The 10991-nt window shown below is 38.2% G+C and overlaps 1 protein-coding gene across 1 annotated transcript; it reads left to right on the forward strand.

The window, feature by feature from the left end:
• The first annotated feature begins 844 nt into the window (after nucleotides 1-844).
• On the forward strand, nucleotides 845-4676 carry LOC6641303 (homeobox protein B-H1). Its single transcript, XM_047011189.1, has 4 exons — nucleotides 845-969; nucleotides 1030-1949; nucleotides 3618-3846; nucleotides 3972-4676. Exons 1-4 carry the CDS (start codon nucleotides 845-847, stop codon nucleotides 4576-4578), a joined length of 1881 nt encoding a protein of 626 aa, XP_046867145.1. The 3' UTR covers nucleotides 4579-4676.
• The last annotated feature ends 6315 nt before the right edge of the window (nucleotides 4677-10991 follow it).

Raw genomic sequence — 10991 nt, forward strand, 5'->3', positions numbered from 1 at the left:
TGTACATATAAACATTATTGATGACTATAAATTTATTTCTTTTCGTATTTATTTCTTTCGTATTTCATTTTTTTTTTTTAGGTGTTTCCCATTAAATTTGGTTTCAATTAGAGTGACATTTGATAATACAAAGTTGTCACAGAACTTGCTATAAAAATGGACAAAGTCGCTATAAACATTCACCACGGTCCATGGCATGGCGTGGTGAATATGGGCCGGCTAACATGGCGCTAAACTCTAGAGTGGGATAGCCATACATGAGAAGTCATCACACGAAGCACGAGGGCGGCAATAGAGAGCGCGAGAAAGAGAGAGCAAGTTTGCTCAACATATTGCCACCACCAAAAACGTTTCTTGTTGTGTTTCCCTCCTTTTGCCCTATGACAAAGTGGCAAAAACGTGGCCAACAGCGACGTCGGCAGCGAACCCTCCTCGAGCTGCGAGCATTTTGCAGGTGCGTTTAGTCTCGTTTTGGCAGCCAGCGAGCGCACAACGTAACAAGCCAAATCAAATACAATACAAATTTTGTAGCAAATACAAAAATTTCTAAAAAAAAAAGCAAAAAACCAAACAAAATAAAATTATACATATTTCAAAAAAATAAGAAATATTACGAGCAAAAACGGGCAATAACGTGACGGGAAATAAAGAAAATCAATTCGAACGAGAACAACCCAAAACAACAAAAAAAAAAATCGAAAAGGGAAAATAAATTTGTGTTTGTTTTATTTATTTATTTGTTTTTTTTTTTTTTTGGCAAATACTTTTTTGTGCAAGTGTTGAGAAGTGAGCCACTGTGAGGCTGTGCCTGTGGCTTTTGGCTGGGCCATAAATGAAAGACTCAATGAGCATACTCACTCAGACACCAAACGAAGCGAGAACATCGCCGGTAATTCATCCGCATTTGCTGCAACATCATCATTTGCATCATTATCATACGTTGCAACATTATCCGACGGCCATCAATATGTCGTCGACGACAGCAGCAACAGCATCGGCGGCAGCAGCAGCAGCAGCGGCGGCGGCGGCAGCAGCAGCAGCAGCAGTAGCAACAACAACAGCAGCAGCAGCAACATCACCGCAAACATCAAGTCTTAAGCCAAATCGTTCGCGTTTCATGATCAATGATATATTGGCTGGATCAGCGGCAGCGGCTGCTGTTTTTTATAGCAAACAGCAACAGCAGCACAACAATAACAACAACAACAACAATAATAATAATAATAATAACAATAACAACAACAACAACAATAATCTAAGCAATGACAATAATAATACCAGCAACAACAACAACAACAACAACAATCATCATTTGGAACTTTTGGAGCCAAACAATGTGGGAGGATCATCGATAGCAACATCACCCGGACCAGGGCAAGGACCAACAGCACAACAATCCCTTCATACGCTTCACAATCCGCATGCACCGCATCCGCATGGTCATCCGCATACGCCAACGCATCATACGCACTATCCGCATCCGCATCCGCATCCGCATCCGCATGCACATGCCCATCCACATTCGCATCCGCATCATACCAAACTAAATGTGGCCCAATATGCCGCTGCCATGCAACAACATTATGCCGCTGCAGCAGCAGCAGCTGCTGCACGTAATGCCGCTGCCGCTGCAGCTGCGGTCGCCCATCAGGCTCAAGCTCAGGGTCAACCCGTTGGCCCAGCATCTTTGTCCCACCATCATCATCATCATCATCATCACCAACAACAACAACAACAACAACAGCAGCAGCACCAACACCCACTTCTATCATCATTGCCACCAAACTCAGCCGAATTGGATGACAGTAGCGACTATCAGGAGGAGAATGACGATTGCGATAGCGATGATCCTGGCATGGGCAATGGTGGAGGACGCGGCGGAGTTGGAGGCGGCGGTGAAGGCTCCAGCATCGGTGGACACATGGACGATCACAGCGTTTGTAGTAATGGTGAGGTGAGCCTCTATACTTATTTGCGGTCGGGTCGGGTCGGGGCTAGTCTTTGGGGTCGAGTGGTAAACTGATTGACAAGATTTCCTTTCTCTTATATCCCTTTAAGTACATGTTAAGCTTTTCGCTTAACGCTAATTTAGTCATTTTGTCAAGTTCGTTGCCTAAGTCTTTTGTTTTGATAATTTCGAAGCGAAAATTGAGAAAATGCAAGAGAGCCCAAAAAGAGAGGCAAGGGAAGGTAGAGGGAGTTGGGAGCTTTGTTGGCGCTTTGAAAAACAAACTGTAAAAATTATGGCATGACTTATATGATATTCTAGGCATTGTGTAAGTGTGTAGTATGTGTGTGTGTGTGTGTGTGTGTGTTTTGCCATTTTCCAACAAAAATTGCATTTTCACGCTTTACTTGCGTTGCCCCGCCAGTCTCCCTTTCCCTCTCTCACTCCATCTTTTTCTCTGCCCCTCCCTTCACTCCCACAATCTCTGCTCTGGAGTAGCGAAATTATAATGGCAGCAAAGTGGGCGTGGTCAACGACAAAACGCAAACAAAATAAAACAAAACAAAAATGCTATAAAAATCTAAGTAAAATATAATTAACTATCCTCCCCCCTCCCCCAACTCCCACTCCAACTGCAACTCTCTGTGGCTCTCTCCCTCTCTCTCTCTCTCTCACTCTCTGTCTCACTCTCTGCATTCATTTAATCGCGGAAATTGTTATAAAAGTGCTTTAAAAACCCTTTTAAAGTTTGCAAAATGCCCAATGGCATTTTTTTTTCTTTCTCCACTTCTTGACCATTTATTAGGCCAATTTCCTGTTGGCAGTTGGCGAACAATTTTGTTTTCTTTATAAACGGTAGTCGGCGGCAATTATATCGCTATGTCTCTCTATCTCTTGTCTGTTTCATCTTTACAATGATTGCAGCATCTTCTGCCCCACCCCACCGCCCTTAAGGCTAGTCCTAATGTTCTGACATTCGAGGGGAAAAGGTTAAAGGATCTTAACTCAAATAAGAAATCTTTTAACGAAACAACAACAACAACAGTTTTAGAGTTACAGTTGGTTTCGTTTCCATTTATGGCCACGCAAATGCCGCTTCCGTTCACAAAGCGGCCAATACCCTTCTTACCGCTAACTCATTTCCTACATACCCTACCAATTGACCAGTGTCTGAGTCTGAGTGTGAGTCTGAGTCTGGGTCTGGGTCTGGGTCTAGGTTGTGTAAGTGTAATAAAAATGTGTGTACAAAGAGCCAAACTCAGCTCTCTCAACCCTCTCAGAATAAAGTATATTCTTACCACCTTTACTTTGTTAAAATTTATGTAAATTCATTTTGATTGTGGTTACCCGATAAGCGTGCGAGAGAGAGAGAGCAATAGATGGAGGGGGGGATTGGGGTATAAGACTCACAAGCGTTAAATTATTTAAAGCGAAAATTTGCCAAGTGCACATTTAAGATATTTAGCCGTGGGCATAAGTTAATAAGCAAAGAACCTTAAACGGAGGGGAAAAAAAAACCTAAAAGAAAATACAAATAGAAAACTTGTATGGGCAAACAAAAATGGTCAAAATAAACCTTAAGCTAACCTTTATAAGAGTAAGGGGTCGTCCTATGAATCTTTTACTCATCTTATTCAATGTTTTCTGTTCTCTCTCGTGTTTCTCTCAGGTGGCAAAGATGATGATGGCAATAGCATTAAGAGCGGCTCCACCAATGATATGAGTGGATTGAGTAAAAAGCAACGCAAAGCTCGCACCGCCTTCACGGATCATCAATTGCAGACACTGGAAAAGTCCTTCGAACGTCAGAAATATCTAAGTGTGCAGGAGCGTCAGGAATTGGCACACAAATTGGATTTGAGTGATTGTCAGGTGAAGACCTGGTATCAGAATCGTAGGTAAGTTTCAAAGCGACAGAGAGACAGAGACAGAGAGAGAGAGAGAGAGAGAGAGAGAGTTTGCAGTTTTTTAATCAATTTTTTTCACCCCTTTTTGTTTTTCTCTTCTCATCTCATTCATATAGAACTAAATGGAAACGTCAAACAGCTGTGGGTCTGGAACTTTTAGCCGAGGCTGGCAATTTCGCTGCCTTCCAGCGTTTATATGGCGGCTCACCGTATTTGGGTGCCTGGCCGTATGCGGCTGCTGCCGGCGCTGGGGCCGCTGCCGCCGCCGCTGCCGCCCATGGGGCACCATCGCATTCGAGCATCGACATCTATTATCGCCAGGCTGCCGCAGCGGCTGCCATGCAGAAACCTCTGCCCTATAATCTCTATGCGGCAGCCGGGGTACCCTCAGCGGCTGCCCCCTTCTCTCATCTATCCGCCTCCAGTTCGTTGTCATCGTTGAGTAGCTACTATCAGAGTGCGGCTGCTGCGGCGGCAGGTGCCGGAGCTGTGGCCGTGGTCGGTGGTGGTGCCGCCGGCGGTGGTGCAGGAGCGGCTGGTCCGCCAATTAGTCTTACACCTGGCATGAAGCCATTGACATCGACACCGCCGTCGGTGACAGCATCGCCACCACATCCGCCCTCAACGCCCAGTCCCACATTGAATCCGGGCAGTCCACCCGGAAGATCGGTGGATAGTTGTTCGCAGGCTCAGTCCGATGATGAGGATCAGATACAAGTGTAAGCTGGACAAATTGATTGGATTGAAGACAATTTGCACATATCCTTAGCAGTCCAGTTTGATGAGTGCATGTGTGTGTGTGTGTGTATGTGTGTATATAGATAGCTTTAATTGTGCTTGTGTGCGTGCGTGTGTGTGCTTATTTATTAACTTGCTTTTAGTAATTTATTCAAAATGTATTATGTGTGTTTTTTTTTTCTATTGTTTATTTCATTGTCTAGCATTAAGCCCCTCCCCATCCCCCGCCCACTACCCCCTCCTCCCAGATATTGGATAAAACAAAAACTAAAAAGTATATACAAATTCTATCTGAAAGTTTGTCGCTAATCTTATCGATCAGCAAACACTTTAAAACTGCACTTGATGTTCAAATAGTAAGAGAATACTCTCTACTCTCTTTTCCTCCCCTGTTCACTCTTTCTCCCTCTCTCTCTCCCTCTCTCTTTCAAATAAGAATTGTGCCAATACGAAACTCTTCTCTCTGCATAGATCGATAGATCTAACGATTTTCTTCCAACTCCAAAAAAATATTTCGTTAACATCGGCATTCAATTTTCAGATAGATTTTGTCCTTAATATATAGACATATACACATATATATACATATATATAGATATTTATTTCAATGTTGTATAAATTAGCAGCCAAAATATGAAACAAACAAAAAACTAAAAAAAAAAAACACAAAATGCCGTGGCAAAGTGTAAGAAATTTAGTCCACAAAATGTATTACCAATAAAATTAAGTAAAGAAACAAAGAAAAACCACAACTTTTAAATAAAAACAAAAAAAAATATAATAATAATAATATGTGAAATTTTTTTGTGCGTGAAAAAAAGAAAACAAAAACAAAAACCTAGAATAATGCGTCGTGTCGTTGTAATTGTAAATGTAAATTATTTTTTTTTTCTAAGCGATAATTTTTTTTTTTGTCTAATAAAAAGCATATATAATATATATATATATAAACAAATAGAAAACAAAACAGAAAGAAAAAAACAAAAAAAACGGTGAAAAAAATTGAAATTCTTGTTGTTACTTTTGTTTCTGGCTACGTGTCCAAAGGCAATTAAAATAATGACCAACAGAAACAATTTACAAACGAGACTCTGCATCCAAGTTGCTGGCTAAAAGGGTGAGGGGTGGGGGCGTGGCAACAGCAAGAAAAAAGTACGGGGGAAGGGATACGACGACGTGCCAGCCAACCCCTAATGATAATAATTGCATGCAAAATGCATTTAACCGCAATTAGTGCATTTATTAGGCCAAAAAGTTGATGTATTGAATAACTGACAGTTGGCCCAGAGAGCCAGAGCGAGAGAGAGAGAGAGAGAGAGTGAGCAAAAGCGAGAGAGAAGTTATGGCCATTGCGTGCAACGGGAGTTTTATTGCCACATGCAAGGACGCTGCAGGCGGCCAAACGAGCCTTGAAGTTGAGCACATGCAGCTGACTGACCGACTAACTGACCCAAAACTCTCCTCGCTCTAAAATAAAACCAGCCAATTAAGTTTAGATTAGCACATACATATATAAGACGTTATAACAAACCAAAATGTTAGGTCTAAATCAAATTCTTTCCGTTATCTAAGCTAGAAATTGTCCTCGGGATACCTCAAAGCAGAGTCGGCAAAAGAAAACCAGGGACCGGGAATGAAAATGTCATTTAAATAGTGTTCCAAACCTGTTAAAGGAGACCATCTAATTCTCTTCTCTATCTGGTTCTAAGAGTCCTGAGTCCCATCTGCCTTTGTCTTCGACTGGATTGCACGATGGTTCAAATGGAAAGCCTAAATATGTTATGGTTTAAATTGAGAGATATATCAAACTGATCAACCACAAACAAATTGGTTACATACAAACAATACGATTACAGGGTATCATGTAGTCGATTCGCTTTAAAGGTATACTCTTAATTGGTTTAGTTCAGTTCGGTTGCAGTTGGTTTAAAACAAAAGCGAAGCCTAGGGACGACAATATAAATGCCCTTAGCCCTTAGGGCTAGGCCCAAATGACACTAAAATAGTGCCTTGCTCTCCGATCTGCTCAATTAAACACCGATACAATGGCCAAAGGGTGGGGTAGTTCAACCACAAATGTTGCTAATTATTGGCAAAAACACAAAAAACAAAAAGAAAACATATATGAAACATTTATAAACTTCATGTAGATACAAGAGATGCCAACACATGCGCTCAACATCGTTCAGTTTGAAGACATTTTAGTCATGCGTTTTCTTTTTTCTGGTTTAATTAAACACGTGCAACAATACAAGACGAAATATTACTCAAATAAATAGGGGTCAGTTTTCATGATCCACGAAGAAAATCCTTGGACTGTTTAATCAAACTTTGGTTTACCATATGGAATTAGTTTTTTGTATAAGTTTATCGAAACGATTGACAACATTTTGGTTGGAAAATTGAATTTCTAGACTAAAAGTGAACAACAATAACCCCAAAAGAGGCTATTGCACCCAAAAGTATGCTAGAAATTGGGAAAACAAAAAAAATTCTTAACGTCTCAGTTTCTTCCAGCTTCATTCTTGGGATTATAGAACTTTATGAAGCCGTTGATACCACTTTCGTTCTTATGATTCAAACGATATGCGAAATATTTGTTATAATTTAACAGATTTTGGAAAACGTTTTAGTTCCTTGTTCTAACCAATAAGTATGCAAAGTTTTAAGTGGAAGGTAATAATTATTTTCAAAAATTAAGTCGAACGAATTTCTTTTCATATCCACGTGTCATTTGAAAGTATTCGAAATTGAAATTGATTGAAATTTAGATGATATATTGTTACCCTAAATAAATTGACTTAACATTTATGTTGGAAAATTCTCAAATATACTAAGAAAACTTCTAACATTGGGGATCAGTAAACAATTTTCAAATTTTACTTACCCATTTTCTTATTGAAAATCTACGGTATGTTGAGGTGTATTAACACCTTATTAACTTATAGTAAGACTCAAAATTGAACTTAAAACTTTCATTTCTATGTCCGATTTTTAAAGTTTATATCATATATTTTACTCAACCCACAAAAACAAATATTTTGGCTAATTTTCGCTAAATATCGTATTCAAATTTTTCTCAAGTGTTAAGAATACATTTGCTTAATTGGAAACAAACTGAAATATAACTTTTTCGACAAATTAATCAAATACAGTCGGAGAAAAATAAGTCGTATTATCAAAAGTTTTAAAATTGTAGCGGAGTGAGGGAGATAGCCGCAAAATGTTGTGCAGCATGTAAAAAGGCCTATATGTATTGGTCTTACAAATTCAATATAGTTTTTAGAATATCGAAGTTAAGAGACCATATATATCCTCTGATTTTTGCCATATGCAATCCGTCAATACATATTCCCTTATATGTTTATACATACTTTTGATGACAATAATTGTGTAAATTTCATGTATAAATTAAAGAAATCGAAGCATGAATTGTACGAGTATCTTCATATTTGTCCAACATCATCATCATCATCGTTGTTGTTGTCAATGATGATGATAATGACGAGACTGAGAGTAATGATGATTAACCATCTCGAAATTCTTTGATATGCAAACTTTGGCATCTGATGGATGGCTGGAGGCCATCCGTTGGGGAATTGGATGAATTGCGTTGTGGTGTGAGCTGGTTTGGTGATTGGGGAGTAACATTCACCCCATTCTCCGTTCTCTGTTCTCTGTTCTCCATTCTCCATTCTCTGGACGCATTTATGAAATGAAGCAGAAATATTGCCTGCTTACTGTGCTGTAACATCAATTTGCATGGAAATCAGCCGCCGACTGTCAAAGTACCTGCCAATGTCAATCTCTCTCCCACTCTCTCGCTCTCTCCTTCTCCCACCCTCTCTATCAGACCTATACAGACCACATATCACACCACCCGAAATGTCACATATGTATGTATATATAGCGATATACACATCCAATTAGTCGCACATTTTTGTGGGTGGACCACAAATTCGCTTAAGCAGCCAATCAACAAGGGTTGGACTCACCCACACACCCATACACCCGCACACACACACACACACACACACACAACTGTATCTGTTTCTGTATTTGTGGCATGTGTGAGGACGATGCGCCAAAAGTTGTCAAGTAACATCCATAAAATGAAAACTTTTGCAACTATTTCTCAAGTCAAGATTGATCTGTGTATCGATTAACTAAATAAGTATCTTAATTAATTGATTAAGCCCTTAATTTTAAGTCATCATAAATTAAAACTCTGTGATAGAGAAAGAAATTAGCCTATTAAGATAATATTTTCATTAGAACTATCACAATTCTAAACAACATATGACTGTCATTAAAACGCAAACTTTATTCCCATGATTTGAAAAACGATTGGTAGCCATCATAAGGCTACACAAAGACTTGGACAAGTCTTTTTTCATTACAAAAACATTACAGCAGGAGGTAAACGCTTGGATTATTGTGTCATTTAAATTCTAAGTAGATCGTTTAACAGATAGTGGATTCAATTTTCGACGATAATCATTATATATACACTCGACTGTCGTTAATTCGAAATTCAAGGGACTTTTGAAAATATTTCGAGTTATCGAGAGTTCGAATTTTTGAGTGAAAATAAATAAAACTACGAATTATCAAGTTTTTATTTAACTGCTAATGTTTCACATATTTATAATGTCAATTAATTAATCTTTGAAAAGAACTTATTAAAAAGTGTTTGTTTTGGAGTACATTGCTGGTGCTCAGACTTATCAATAATTTTTTTAAGTACATGCAGTTTCATCAGTTTCGTTTTGTAGGCAAAAGCTTTGTAAATTCTCAAATGAGGCTCTTGCTACCTTAACTGATACTTCTTCCAAAGGTTCTGATATGTCGTCTTCGCCTTCATCGTTGGTCAGAGATAACATTTCGCCATCGGTTAGTGATCCTGAGACAGCAACATCTTCATCCACTTCAACATACTCAGAAAAACTCACACCGCTGAAGTCAACTACTGGTACAATAGTTGGTTCTTTAATATCCATAATTTTTTTGCGAATTGTCCTGATATTCTTTTACAAACTCCGATTTTTTAAAGCAGTTGAGAATCGTTTGGGGTGTTACAGCTCTCTGAATTCTCGAGGGTTTGACCATATGAGTTCGAATTACCGCGACGTAGCAATGATTTTTTCGTTCGAATTACCGAGTGTATAAAAATTGATGGACAAAATTCGAAATATCAAGAGATTTTGTCGGGGACTCGTGATAACTTCGAATTACAGAGAGGTTCGAATTAACGAGAGTCGACTGTACATACATACATATACATATACCCATCCAAAACTTAATAAAATGTCTTATCAAATACAACTAATTTTGAAATCATCCTTCTGATTGATATAGTCATACAAGAGATTATTTTTGGAACAACTTTGTCAGAAGAAAATAGAACCCTAGCCAGAACTTCTCTTAATTAGTTGTCTTAAACAACTATGTCTAGATGTCTTAACATCTTCTTCTAATCAGTCTGAATAGTGAGAAACCTATTTTTTAAAGATATATTTTACATTGTTCGTTTTGTATTTTAATTAAGTATGAATATTACTCCACAAGAGGGCTGAAGATAGACTTAAAACTGTATTTCAAATCAATGGAGTATAAGTATACAGTGGCGGCAAAAAATTTGAGTACATTTTTTTTTTGACCTTAAATTCTGATTTCATTCGATTGTTACTTAATGTTAGTGAAGAGTTTTGATATGTTAATTTATAACGTTCAATTGGTTATTCTATTGAGATGATGATCTGTAAATGAAATTCTTGTTAAATGTTAATAAATTTAGAGATACGATTTCAGATGTCTTGGTAATAAAGGACAATTTCCTGAAGCTTAAAGTATAGTTTGAGATGAAAATTTATGTCATAATTCATGACTGTAAAACAGACGATCCATAGGATGAACATTTTACAGAGTATTCTGCTGAAATTGGCGACAAATCGTTAAAAGTTCTAAATATTTATTCAATATTCACAATAAATTTCGAAACATATTTTAGTACACCAATAACAGATGTTTTATCCTAATATAATCGCATTAGAACAGCAGGGAAAGGGTATTTGCCTGCATCGTGGATTGTTAAATACCCTTGACCATTGCTTAACAACCCCCAAAAGAATTCGAATGGCAAATTCCATTCATGATCCATTACTTTGCCCATTTTAATCGCTCATTTCGTACATATCAGAGAATTGACACATTGAGAAAGCAGTTGGCAGTTGATAAATAGTTAGAGATTAAATCAGTATAATGAATGGAATGGAAACTTTCAAATTTCTTAACCGTAGCAAAAGGTTAACAGTTTTAGCTTCAGATGTCCCCATTTCTATGTTTTCACAGGACATTTGGAATATGACTATTTCAAATATATCTACAGGACATTTAAA

Source organism: Drosophila willistoni (genome assembly GCF_018902025.1).
Source record: "Drosophila willistoni isolate 14030-0811.24 chromosome XL unlocalized genomic scaffold, UCI_dwil_1.1 Seg141, whole genome shotgun sequence".
NCBI lineage: Eukaryota > Metazoa > Arthropoda > Insecta > Diptera > Drosophilidae > Drosophila > Drosophila willistoni.

What these genes read in the sequence shown, in the direction of transcription:
- LOC6641303 (XM_047011189.1), top strand. Translation starts at nt 845, where the DNA reads ATGAGCATACTCACTCAGACACCAAACGAAGCGAGAACATCGCCGGTA. An exon ending in TATCCGACGGCCATCAATAT is followed by an intron (nt 970 to 1,029) that starts GTCGTCGACGAC and finishes GGCGGCGGCGGC; the next exon opens with AGCAGCAGCAGCAGCAGTAG. An exon ending in TCACAGCGTTTGTAGTAATG is followed by an intron (nt 1,950 to 3,617) that starts GTGAGGTGAGCC and finishes TGTTTCTCTCAG; the next exon opens with GTGGCAAAGATGATGATGGC.